General features: G+C 27.1%; 1 protein-coding gene across 1 annotated transcript; it reads left to right on the forward strand.

Annotated features, from left to right (window-relative positions):
• The first annotated feature begins 13,349 nt into the window (after positions 1–13,349).
• Positions 13,350–14,441, forward strand: B0J16DRAFT_328996 (NADH dehydrogenase 1 beta subcomplex subunit 9). The gene is made up of 5 exons (XM_046126278.1): positions 13,350–13,589; positions 13,677–13,809; positions 13,865–13,943; positions 14,006–14,047; positions 14,107–14,441. The coding sequence occupies exons 1-5, from the start codon at positions 13,567–13,569 to the stop codon at positions 14,133–14,135; spliced, it is 306 nt and encodes a 101-aa protein (XP_045989372.1). The 5' UTR covers positions 13,350–13,566; the 3' UTR covers positions 14,136–14,441.
• Positions 14,442–14,467: the final 26 nt, after the last annotated feature.

The raw sequence follows: 14,467 nt of genomic DNA on the forward strand, positions 1-14,467 counted from the left end.
TAGTATAATTATTAAAGTAATAGATTATAAAGTTTATAAGTTCTTTTAATTAAATAAACTAAAATATATAGTTAATCTTTAGCTTATTTAAAAAGTAATTTTTATTAAGGCTTATATATTTACCTTTATTAACTTTATAAGCTAAATTTTCTAATATCCTTAGCTTTCTTAGTAAAGATTTTCTTTTATACTATTATTTTTACTAACTAATTAAAGAATCTTATAGCTAAAGGTAATAAGTTTAACTTTCTCTAGATATATATTAATACTAAAATCTAGCTATAAAGTAAAGGCTACTTTTACTACCTTTAAAGACTTTAAAAGCTACCTAAGAGTAGCTTTAATATTCTTAATATAATAGTAGCTAAGGTAAATATACTTTATATAGTAGTAGCTTTATATTAATATAATACTATAGTATATATATAGTTTATTAACTATAAGCTTAAATAGGATTTCTATATTTATAAAATAAGTTAGTAATATAAAGTAATAGGGATTAAGGGTTAATTAACTTACTATCTTTAGGTAAATTAAAGTAATTATAAAAGAAAGAAAGGAAAAAAAGGCTACTATATAAGGTATAGTAGTTTTATATATATATAAGTTATAGTTATATTAGTAATAGTTAGAGTTTAATAGCTATAGGTAATACTAATTAAATTAAGCTTATAATTTAACTTACCTAAGGGATTAACTTAGAAGTTAAAAAAGCTAGATTCTTAATTAAATTATTTAGTAATTATTTATAACTATAGGTTTTACTTAATATTATTCTTTATAAAATATACCTATTTATTATTCTCTTTAAACTATAAGTCTTAGGTTAAATCTATCTTTAATATTATAATTAATAGTAACCTCTTCTAGTAAAGTTAAATCTTAATAAGTTAGGTATATATTATATATTAGCTACTAAACTCTAATAACTAAAATATACCTATTATATTAGTAAATCTTTATTACTATTTAATTTATAAAATATATCTATAGAATTATTAATTAATAAATTTCTTAACTTTAATTATTTTACTTATATTACTATTTTATTATAGCTTTTAAGTATTTTTAAATTAATACTTATATATTTTCTAAATAATTTACTAACTCTTAATTACTATATTCTACTAGTTAACTTACCTATTTAATAAAGTAAAAGTAATTATACTTATTACCCTTATAACTAATAACTTCTTTTATTTTTTATTTATTTAGTTTATTTTCTAATTTTATATTTAATAACTTATTTATATTTACTTAACTATTAGTTTATAGTTTTATTAAAGAAATATAGAAAATATTATATATTTATTTATAAATTTAAATAAGCTTTAATACTATAAATAATACTATTAATAATACTTAGTTATATATATTAGCTAAGGTAGTAGTAAAAGTTAAAGAAAGTATATAACTTATTACATAACCTAGATTAATTAAACTATTAAAAAGCTAGTTAGTATTTTTAACTATAAGTAACCTTAACTTTAACTTTTACTAATATATAAATAATATATAAATATAATCTCTTTTTAAAACCTTATATACTTAAACTTTAGCCCTTCCTAAGAATACTATATACTACTAAAGATTACTAACTTATAGTCTTAGGCTATAATAAGTTATAGCTTTATTATATTATACTATATATAGTTATTTATATATTGTTAAAACACTATATTGCTTTACGCTAGCTGTAGCTATAGTTAAGGCTAAGAAGGTTATATAACTTTAGTCTTATAGCTAGATTAATTAAGACTATAGCTAAGGTAACCTTAACTTTAACTTTTCTCTAATATATAGAATATAAATATATTTCCTTTCTAAAAACCTTAAATACTTAAATTTTTAGTTTCCTTAGAATACTATACTTTAATTTTATTATAGCCTATTTATATAAGTAACTATTATTTTTACTTACTCTTTTAGTTTAATAAACTATATATAGTAATTAGTTTAGTAGTATAAGTTAATTATCTTAAAGAACTTATCTTTATTCTTATTAAGGTTTTCTTTTATAGCTATCTTTTTAGCTAGCTCTTTTAATACTATTAATTTAATAATTAAGAATAAGGTATAGTTTATATTTATATCTTATTAAATTAGCTAAAGAAGCTTATAGCTAAAGGTAGCTAAATTAACTTTATATATAAGGAAGTTAAAAGTAAGATTAAAGACTAAGTTTAAGGTAGCTTATAATATATCTAAAGCCTAGTTTAGTAGCTCTAAGGTTACTTTAATCTCTATAGTTTTTAGGTATATATTATTATTATAGTAGTAGTTTTCTATAGGTATAATATTATAATACTTAGCTAGGATTTCTATAGCTATAAAATAGATTAGTAATATAAAGTAATAGGGATTAGGGGTTAGCTAACTTACTATCTCTTAGTAGACTAGGGTTATTATAGAAGGAAGAGAGAAAGGGAAGGCTACTATATAAGGTATAGTAGCCTTATGTATATATAGTAGGTATATTAGTAATATTTAAAGTTTAGTAGCTATAGGTAATACTAATTAGATTAAGCCTGTAATTTAACCTACCTAAGGGGTTAACTTAGAAGTTAAGGAAGCTAGATTCTTAATTAACCTTTAATTAACCTAATATAATAAGAGTTAGTTAATTAACTTTAGTTCCCTTTACTATATATTACTAACTATTATAGCTTACCTATAATACTAGCTATTATATAAAGAGATCTAGCTAAGATCTTCTATTAATATATTAACCTTAATACTAGCCTATTATATAAAAAGATTAAGCTAGCTTTTTAGAATTATAATAATATTAATAAGCTTAAGTAGTTATAGGTAAAAGCTTACTATTAATAACACTGTTAATAACACTTAGTTGTATACATTAGCTAAGGCAGTAGTAAAGGTTAAGGAAGGTATATAACTTATTATATAATTAGGATTAATTAAACTACTAATAAGCTAGTTATTATTTTTAACTTTAGGTAACCTTAACTTTAACTTTTACTAATAATATAGTATAAATAATATATAAATATAATTCTTTTTTAAAACCTTATATACTTAAATTTTTCCCCCCTTAAAATACTATATACTACTAAATTATTATTAAGTTATAGTCTTAGGCTATAATAAGGCTATTATAATTATATTATATTAAGCTATAGGTATTTCTAAGTACTAAAGTAGTTAATTATATAGTTTACTTACTAGGCTAGATTAAAGAACTAGTAATTATAGTACCTATTACTAGCCTTATTAAGGAACTATTCTTTATTATAATTTAGATTAGTATTAGACTTTAGCTTTATAGCTAGTTTATTTAATACTATTATCTTAATAAAAAGAGCTTATATTTTTATAGTAAGGTAAATAAAAAGGAAAAGTATATAGCTAAAGGCTACTAAAGCTACCTTTTTATTAATATCTTTCCCTAGATTCTTTACTACTTAGTATTCTAAGTACTTAAATAGATATAGTTTAAGGGCTACCTTAATACTTAGCTTATTAAGGTTTTTATTATTAAAAGTATAGTACTAAGTACTTATTAGGGTAATACTATAGTATTTATTTAGTATTACTATAGATTAGGTTAGTAATATAGGACTAAGGGTAAGGGTTAATTAACTTACTGCTTTTGTAATAGTGTAGGAGGTATAGGTGTAAGAGAAAGGAAGGGGGCTAGGCTACTGTGCCTTATATAGTAGCCTTTTTTACGTATAGCTTTATTAGTAATAGTTAGAGTTTTATTAATGTAGGTAACTCTAATAGAAATAAGCCTATACTTTAACCTACCCTAGAGGGGTTAACCCTAAATTATAGGTAAAAGCTAATAACCTTAAAAAGATTTTTCTAAACTATAATTTTAAGGGGCTATTATAATAGCTTAATTTAATTATATAAGATAACTTTAGTTTAGTTAAGCTAGTAGCTTTTAGCTATAAGCTTCTTTTAGTCTATAGTAATATACTAAGTAATAGTAATTTTATATAGTATATTAAAAAGAAGATTAAAAAGAAGCTAGTAGCTTTATAAAGCTTAAAAGAAAGGCTTATAAAGGCCTAGTTATATATAATAGATAATACCTTTTTCCTTAAAAGGATTAAAGAATATTAGTATAAGCTCTAGCTTAATAGCCTAGAAGATTAGGTTAATAATATAATTAGGGCTTTTAATAGTAAGGTTCTTACTAGTATAACCGTAGAATAGTTATAACCTTTGCGTATAGTATTTAGGCGGGGGGCTAGGAAATGTAAGTAGTAGGTGTAGTTAGGGTAATCTAAGGTAATAGGTAGGTTATATTTATTATAGTTACTTTAACTTATTAAGTCTTTAAAGGGGCTTAACTAGGATTTCTAATCTAGGGGTTTAGCTAGATTAACCTTCCTCTAGTATATTACTAGGCTAATCCTAATATTATTATAATTATCTCCCCTCCTATAATTCTAGTCTCTAAAATCTATTTATAATAGTATTATTCTATTATTTTATTCTTAAATATATACCTTTAACCTCTTATAGTATTAATTATAGTTATTCCTTATTACTATATAATATATTCTATTTTCTTATGTTATAGCCTTTTATAGTAGTAGCTACCTAGTATAGTAGTTATTAGTATTATAGCTATTAGTATTAGTAGCTATTAGTACTAGTAGCTATTAAGATTATTATTATAATTATTACTATAGTAATTACCTAGTAGCTATTAGTCTTTACTTACTACTATTTAACTTAAGAAATTTCTTCTTTTATACTTTTCTTTTTCCTTTTCTCTCTTTACTATTATAATAACCTTATACCTATTATTACCTATTATATTACTCTCTAAGCCTATTTCCTAAGCTTTATATACCTTTATCTATAATAAATATTTAGGTTTTTATTACTAGGTTCTTAGTAATAGACTATATATTCTATATATTAAGATAATTTATTATAACCCTTAAATTATTTATATTATTAATAACTCTAATATATATTATATTAACTGTAAGGATTAATACTAAAAGTACTATACTATAAGTACTTATTTTACTTTAGTATACTATTAATCTTTTACTAACTATTTATAGATTCCTAAGGAACTTTTTAGTATTACTTAGGTATACTAGAATAAGGTATATTATAAAATCTCTATAGTTTATTTTCTATTGCTAGTAAAATATAGATATATTATTAGATATATAAATAAAATTACCTTTATATTTAAATTACTATATAAGGTTTTAACTAACCTTTATTATACTACCTAGGCTAATTCTCTTAGTATTACACTAGTTATAATAGCCTAGGAACTTACTGCTTTACGTAAGATAAAGTTATTTAAGATTCTCTAGAGTATATATTATCTTAGTACTTTACTATCCCTTCTTTAATCTAATATAGTCTAGGTTAATATTAAATTTACTATTAACTAGGTAAAATTACTTATATACTGCATTAAACTACCTTACTTTTAGTAATACCTTAAGGCTAATACCTTTATTATAGAGCTTAGTTACTTAGCTACTATATTTAAAACTCCTATAGAGGGTAAAACTAAGCGTAAGAACTTTTATACTAAATTAAAGCTATTATTCTACCTTCTTATATAGTAATACATTAATGCTAGTAACCTTACTCCCTAAAATATCCTTTGTTTTATAAGTTAAAGCTTTCTTTATTAAGGTACTACTTAGGCTATACCTAGTTAATATAGTATTATTAAAAGTAATACTAGTACTACTTCCTTTATTATTAATAATAATATTAATAACTCTAATACTATTACTTTACTTATCTTTTGTAATAATACTATTAATATAGATATTTATACTATAAACTCTAGTAACTTAGTAAATAAAGTAATTTCTATTACTTACCTTCTTTATTTTTTATTAAAGGTTTAATAATACTTTAATAATATATCTTATACTTAAATAGCTATTCCCTTATCTATTATACTAGCTTTAGCTTCTAATACTTTACTAGGCTTTACTTAGGTAACTTCTATAGCTATTTCCTTAGTATTTAATTCTAAAGATAAGATTATTTCCCTAGGGTATTCTCTTTCTTATACTAACCCTTTATTATTTACTTATTATCCTAGGAATATTATTATTACTTTTACTACTTAATAACTCTTAAGTCTTTTTATTACTATATTACCTTATACTAGGCTTTCCTTAACTTAATACTATTATCTTTAGAATCTTATATAAATTACTTACTGTAAAACTTATCTCTTAGTTTCTTTAGTTATTTATTTTAATAGTAAGGGGTTATCTTATAACCCTTTTTAGTCTATAAGTAAAGACCCCTATAACTTTAATAATAATAATAACTTTAATATAGATAAGGATAGAAACTTAAAGATAGTTTAAGAGAATACTTCTATATTTTCTCCTTTAACTAACTACTATTTCTTTACTATACCTAAGGTCTACTTCTTTTATTATAAGTATAACTCTATAACCCTTAGTACTTTTATTATTACCTTCCTATTAGCTACTACTAGTAGTTTATTTATAAAGTATAAGTATAATTAACCTAAGGGTTTTGATAAGAAGTATACTAAGAACTAATTATTATTCTTTTTTTTACTCTTTAGTAGGATATTATATTCTTAATAAAATTAGTAATTAATTATAGCTATAGTTTTTAGTTAATACTTATTCTTTATAGGATATACCTATTATATTAGTAAATCTTTACTATTATTTTCTTTATAGGATATACCTATAGAATTATTAATTAACTAATTCCTAAACTTTAATTATTTTACTTATAATATTATTTCTTTATAACTTTTAGGTATTTTTAAACTAATACCTTTATATTTTCTAAATATTCTACTAGTTCCTAAGTATTATATTTTACTAACTAGCTTACCTATTTAATAAGGTAAAAATAGTCTTACTTATTACCCTTATAGCTAATAATCTCTTTTACTTTCTATTTATTAGGCTTATCTTTTAATTCTATATTTAGTAGTCTATTTATACCTACTTAGCTATTAGTTTATAGTTCTAATAAGGAAATATAGAAGATATTATATATTCTCTTATAGATTTAAGGAAGCTATAGTTAATATACTTATTTTCTAACTTATTATAGTACTTTTACCTTTATAAATTATAGTACTAGTTTCTTATTCTTAAATCTTTAATTCTTTATTATAATACTAATACTTTACTTTTCTTAGAAATTATATAGTATATATTTCTTATTATAGTACTTAGCTTACAATTTTATAGCCTTTTACTAATACTCTTTAGTAGTAGTATATATTTAACTAAGGGTCTTAATTTACTTTTAAACTTCTTATATATTTATTTTTATCTTTAAGGGAATATATTTTATATATCTAGGGTAGTATCTATATAGTACTTTTATAGGGGATACTTTAATTATAGTATAAATACTATTATTATATATAAATATAGCTTTATTAAGTATTACTACCTATCTTTCTAGTAACTTTCTAGTATATACCTAAAGGTATTTCTTTAATGTTTAGTATATTCTCTTAGATTAACTATCTATCTATAGGTAGTAAATAGTAAAGAGTTAGCAATAGGTCTCTTACTTCTTTATTAGGTCTTCTTAGAATTTACTTATAAGTAATTTATCTCTATTACTAATAATACCTTTTAGGGTTCTAAACTTATACTTTACTTGCTTATATAATATAGCTACTAACTCTATAGCTTATAATATCTTTTACATTAAGATAAAAAGAGTATACTTTATCTTTCTATATATAATAACTAGGATTATATTATATATTTTACTATTTTAGTAACTACTCTATAGTAGTTTAGTAATAAAGTTTATATTAATTTCTTAAAAGGAATATAAAGGTAATAGTAGTAACTATAGATACCTATATAGCTTATATCTAGGGATTTAAATACTTTAATAGATTTAATATTCTCTTATATAGCTTTTTATATTATTAGTAATACCTTCTTAGTAGAACTTCCTTATTATAAGGTTAAGTATCTTATAAGCTTTTATATATCTTACTCTTAGGTTATTATAGTACTAGTATAGAATCTCTATATATAATATACCTTCTTTAGGGATTATAATCTTATTCTTAAACTAAAATAGGTCTTTATAGGTTAAGTAACTTTTATACTTTTTAGCTACTATATAGTACTTCTTTGTAATCTTTTAATAATAATAGTCTTTAATCTATAGCTTATAAACTAATATCTTAAACTTTATTAAAGGTATTATAGTAAGTACTATTTTACCTTTTATAAGCTTTCTTATAACTTAGTGTAAGATATATTACTTTAGAATAATAACCTTAGCTTCTATTAGGTTTCTATACCTTTAACTTAAGGATAACTTCTATAGTACTTACTGCTAGTACTTAGCTCTTTTAGTAATAGTAGCTATATAAATATATTCTAGGTAAATAAAATAATTATATTATTATTTATTAAAGGAAGGAAAATCTCTTTTTACTTCCTTAATTATTTAAATATATACTTTTACTACTCTTAATCTACCCTTTAGTTAGATAATCCTTTCCTATAGGGTTTCTAAAAGCTTACTTTATAACTTAAGCTTTTTCTTTAATATAAGTACTATATCTTTATAGGAAATCTCTTCTTTTATATAGTCTAGTCTTCTTAATAAGCTATTAGTAGGATTCTTTACTTTTAGCCTATATTTAATATTAAAGTTAAATACTAATAATTAGTATACCTAATAGGTAAGTCTTTTATAAAGGTTATATACTAAGGTATTAACTATACCCTTTAAGGCTATATAGTTAGTTAAAATAAGGAATTTCTTTAATAGTCCTATAAGGTAGTATCCTTAGTGTTCTAGGCTTTTTATAATAGCTAGTAGCTTTTATTAGCCTATAGCCTAGTGCTACTTAGTATTTATTAATTTCTGTAACTAGTAAGTAATAGGTTACTATTATATTTCTATAAGCTAGGTTAAGATCTCTAAGACTACTTTTATTAATGTATTAGTTTCTACTCTTATAGGTACTAATAGGTTCTAGTATTAGAGAATAGTTATAGAGTAAAAGGTATCTTTTAGTCTTTAGAATATACTTTAAGCTGCTTTTAACTAATAGAACTTTATAGTCTTTTTTCTATTTTAACTTCCTTTTAGTAATACTATAAGGGGTTCTATAATACTTAAATATTTTAAAATAAACTTTCTATAGAAGTTATAAAATCCTAGAAAGACTTAAATATCTCTAAATATTATAGGTACCTTTTATTCTTTAATAGATTCTACTTATTATTAATCTATCTCTACCCCTTTAAAGGAGATAATATACCCTAGGAATTTAACCTATTATTTATAGAACTTATACTTTAACTATTTTATATATAGCTATACTATGTAAAGTCTTTAAAGAACTTCCTTAAGATCCTTTATATATTGCTCTTTAGTCTTAGAAAATATAAGAATATTATCTATATATGTAATATAGTATATATCTAATAGGTTAGTAAGTACTTAGTAAATATATACTTAGAATATTACTAGGGTATTTATTAAGCTAAATAGTATAATATTATACTTAAAGTAGCTATACCTTATATAAAATATAGTCTTCTATTAGTTTATTTCCTTAATATTAATCCTCATTGTTGAAACACTGCGTTGCTTTACGCCAGCTGTGGCTGTGGTTGAGGCTGAGAAGGTCATGTGACTTCGGTCTTGTGGCTGGATCAATTGAGACTATGGCTGAGGCGACCTTGACTTTAACTTTTCTCTAACACAGCACAGAACGCGAACACGTCTCCTTTCCAGAAACCTTAAACGCCCGAATTTTTCCCCCCAGAACGCCGTACTCCGATTTCATCGTACACTCGTGGTCTCAGACCATGACGCCGGTCATGGCCTGTTCATGTAGGCGACCGTCGTCCTCACCTGCTCTTCCAGTTTGACGAACCACATATGGCGGTCAGTCCAGCGGCGCGGGTTGATCATCTCGAGGAACTTGTCCTCGTTCTCATCGAGGTCTTCTTTCGCGGCCATCTTCCTAGCTAGCTCTTCCAATGCCATCAATTCGGTGATCAGGAACAAGGCGCGGTCTGCGTCTGCGTCTTGCCAGATCAGCCGAAGAAGCTTGCAGCCGAAGGCAGCTAGATTGACCCTGTGTGTGAGGAGGTCAGAAGCGGGATTGAGGACCAAGTCCAAGGCGGCCTGTGATATGTCTGAGGCCCAGTTCAGCGGCTCCAGGGCTGCTTCGATCTCTGTGGTTTCCAGGCGTATACCATCGTCACGGTAGTAGTCCTCTATGGGCATAATGCTGCAACGCTTGGCCGGGATTTCCATGGCTACGAAACAGGTTAGCGACACGGAGCGACGGGGGTTGGCTGACTTACTGTCTCTTGGCAGACCGGGGTCGTTGTAGGAGGAAGGGAGGGAGGGAAGGCTGCTGCGCAAGGCACAGCAGCCTTATGTGCGCGTGGGTGTGTTGGCGATATTTAGAGTTCAGTGGCTGTGGGCGACACCAATTGGATTGAGCCCGCGATTTGACCTGCCCGAGGGGTCAACTTGGAAGTCGAGGAAGCTAGATTCTCAATTAATAAGAATAAAGATAAGTTTTTTAAGATAATTAACTTATACTATTAAATTAATTACTATATATAGTTTATTAAACTAAAAGAGTAAGTAAAAATAATAATTACTTATATAAATAGGCTATAATAAAATTAAAGTATAGTATTCTAAGGGAACTAAAAATTTAAGTATTTAAGGTTTCTTAAAAGAAAATATATTTATATTTTATATATTAATAAAAAGTTAAAGTTAAGCTTACTTTAGCTATAGTCTTAATTAATCTAGCTATAAGACTAAAGTTATATAACCTTCTTAGCCTTAACTATAGCTATAGCTAGTGTAAAGTAATATAGTATTTTAATAATAAAAGAAAACTTTAATTAATAAGAAAAGAAAGTTTTATAAGAAAGTAAGTAAATATAATTACTTATTTTAGTTTATTACTTTTACTAAGTAAGTAAACTATATATACTTACTTTACTATTAATAATTATATATAGTATAATATAATAAAGCTATAATAATTTAGTAGTATATAGTATTTTAAGGGAAGAAAAATTTAAGTATATAAGGTTTTAAAAAGGAATTATATTTATATATTATTTATACTATATTTATTAATAAAAGTTAAAGTTAAGGTTACTTAAAGTTAAAAATAATAACTAGCTTTTTAGTAGTTTAATTAATCTAGGTTATATAATAAGTTATATATCTTCCTTAACTCTTACTATTACCTTAGCTAATATATATAATTAAGTATTATTAATAGTATTATTAATAGTATTTACTTTTTTATACTTATAATAGCTATTTTAAATTATATAAAGCCTATTATAAAGTTAATTTTATTAAAGTTCTAGATATTACTTAGTTAAATATTATACTTTATAATTATATTTTATATAAGCTTAAATTAGCTATAAATAATAGTTAGATCTTTATATTTAGCTTTTTAATAGTTATATTTATAAAAAATATATATCTTTAGCTTTAGTTATTATTTTATAAAGTTATAAGCTTAGTATTTACTAATAAGTAATATATTATAGTTAATAAGTAAAGAATTAGCTATTTCTCTTATAAAATATAGTAATAAAGAAAATCCTTATAAGTTTAAGTTAAAGATAAATTAAATTTTTATTTACTCTTTTAAATTAAATAATCTTTATAAATTTAAAGTAAAATTACTTTATAATTAAATACTATTATAATAATAATATAATTTATATTTAAAGATATTATATATCTTTATAGTATATTAAGTACTTAATTTTAGATTATTTTAAAGTACTTAAAGTATAAGAAAGGTTTTAGCTTTAATTAAAGATTATAATATAATTTATAGTTAAAAACTAATTAATTAAATATAGGTAATAATATAGGAAAGAAAAGTATAATACTTACTTAACTATAATACTTACTTATTATATATATTATTATTAAAGAATATATCTAAAGTATTAATTTAGTTTATTTTAAATAGATAATATAGTAATAGCTTTAATTAGCTTTAATTGTAATATTAACTGCTAAATTAAAAGGTCTAAGTTAAAGCTACGTTACTACGATCCCATACATTGATCAAGCTTATATAACACATCATAAAGGCACAGCTAGCTGTGTCTCTATAACTCGCCAGTAAGAAGAAGAGACCTAGCAAGAAGAAGAGACCTAGCAAGAAGAAGAGACACCTTGCTATCAGCATTAGAGTCTTATATATCTATCAGTGTACTGGTGGTGGTGTATCGCTTGGGTCACAGTGCGCAAAGTATACTACGGAGGGGCATAGAATGCGGTGTGCGGAGTCTGCCCCACCCAAGGAGAATACCCTCTCTACTGGTCTGCCGTACCTAACAATCAGTGCTCAGCTACCTCACCCTTGTCTCTGTAAGGCATGTCTGCTTCTATAACTTACACAAATGTTAGCAGTCAAAGGAATCAAACAACGCCTGCTTACAAGCCATATGCCGAGCGTCCAGGACGATATAGATTTATTAACAGCGCGCTCTCTCGCTGAATGCTTGTGCATGTTCTTGCTCATAGGCAGAAACATCCATCTGTATCTGTACTGTCCTCATCCACCATCACTGATGTAGTAGAGAATCAAGCATCAGATATTGTGCTGAGGCTCCTTGAGATACACGATGTCACGCTATCAATACTCTTTTCAATTGGTGATTACTACAACTGAAATAAGTTACAACCTCTAACAGAAAATAAAATTCTCCGTCTAGCTTATATGATTGATTACATGTAGACATGCATTCAGATATCAGTAGACTCACTCATCTAAATTTCTAAATTATTCGCTGTCGCATAGTAGATGTAACTATCAACACCTTTTCTGTAGCACCGTCCTGTGTACTGTCGGAGTGTCGGGAGTTACCCCGGACAGGTCCAAGCTGTCAACTACCAGACAGCTCTCAGGCTGGCCAATTAGGTGCTGCATAAAACTAATTCACTTGTTGTAATAACCGCAATTAATCATACAGCTCCAGCTTATTGTTTATCGGTTCTTAGGCTCACGGAGTCTTTGTATGTCCAATAGCTAATGTTGCGTGGAATATGAAAGACTAGACATCGTCCAAGTGGCAGTACAATTACCGTCCTATCTATTGGAGTTCATGTATCGTACTGAGGCATGAGATGTACGTCGCATCATTCACAGTTCACGAATATACTGCTGCAGACATCCGATATCAGCTACCCAAGTATTTAGCAGATACTGCAAGCTTCCTGAAATCTAAAATATATCATTTGCTCACCAAATACAGAAAAGTTGTAAAGTTGTCCCAGATCTGTCAACCTGTAACAGCGTGCAGGGTAGGCACATTTGCCCGGCTATACATCGGAACAAGGCATCAAGGCACCAAATCTTTGCCGTCATTGTCGGCATTCTTCGTTATACCTTAACCTCCATCAAGACGGCCAGCGCAACAACGAATCCCTCGAGCGAACGCCAGACGGCAGATATCCCCGCGAAACCCGACCAATTGCCCGATAGCGAGGAGCCTCTCTCGACTGGGCCCGGTCACGCGTGCTCTCACCACCTAAGAAACCATGTCGACGCGACGAGCTACTCTGTCAGTAACAATCACCTCCTCCCAACCCGCCAGGCCAGCGATTGCCGTGTCCTCCGAGCTACATGTGCTAACTCGCATCAACTCCAGATCGCTCTACCGCCGCTCATTGAAGCTGGCGCTGGATTGGGCTGTCCATCGACACCTGTGGCGTGGCCAGGCTCTGTATATTCGCTCACTATTCGAGGCCAATCGTAATGTCACCGATCCCCGGCATCAAAGGGTTAGTCCATGGTTTTCGATTGGAGGGTGAAACAGGAGCTTATTCTGCTATACAGGCTCTTTTGACCGAGACGGAGAAGCTGCTAGAGAGCTGGAAGCACCCCGATCCTTACACTCCTCCAACAGCCCCCGGAGGTAAAGTACACCAGCAAGCATATGCGGGCGAACTTCTTCAGCATGCTAACATCATTCTGCAGGTTCCAAGTACGAGCGAAACCTCCCATCACCCGTTCTCGACCGTGAGTATCTGCCTACAAGGCCCCGGCCATATGCAACCCAGAAACTGATAACTGGACAGCTCCCCCGCACCCCGTCAACCGACACTAAAAACGAGACTGGATCATTTGGGCCGTATAAGGAGATATATGTACATAGAGGATATGGATCAACTCGAAGGGTTTGTAGCATGAATCAAATGAAATTTGGTCAACCAAATAAATACCGATGCGGAATCAGCAAACAATCATATTGTCGACCAATCGGTCACATTACGCACTTGACGGAAAACGATAGCTTGCGACGATGTAAATTGACAGCGACCTCCATTGATTGCTATGGCCAAGTGTGCCTAAACTGGAAGTGCATTTGCCAACAGCAGAAGTGTTGTCGTTCAAATGCCCCATGTTTTCCGACCATACATTTGTGATTAGCTAGAGCGC

Source organism: Fusarium flagelliforme, assembly GCF_020744385.1.
Source record: "Fusarium flagelliforme strain FIESC 12 MPI-CAGE-AA-0113 chromosome Unknown B0J16scaffold_1, whole genome shotgun sequence".
NCBI classification, from domain to species: Eukaryota; Fungi; Ascomycota; class Sordariomycetes; order Hypocreales; family Nectriaceae; genus Fusarium; species Fusarium flagelliforme.

What these genes read in the sequence shown, in the direction of transcription:
- B0J16DRAFT_328996 (XM_046126278.1), top strand. Translation starts at nt 13,567, where the DNA reads ATGTCGACGCGACGAGCTACTCT. An exon ending in TCGACGCGACGAGCTACTCT is followed by an intron (nt 13,590 to 13,676) that starts GTCAGTAACAAT and finishes CATCAACTCCAG; the next exon opens with ATCGCTCTACCGCCGCTCAT. An exon ending in CCGATCCCCGGCATCAAAGG is followed by an intron (nt 13,810 to 13,864) that starts GTTAGTCCATGG and finishes TCTGCTATACAG; the next exon opens with GCTCTTTTGACCGAGACGGA.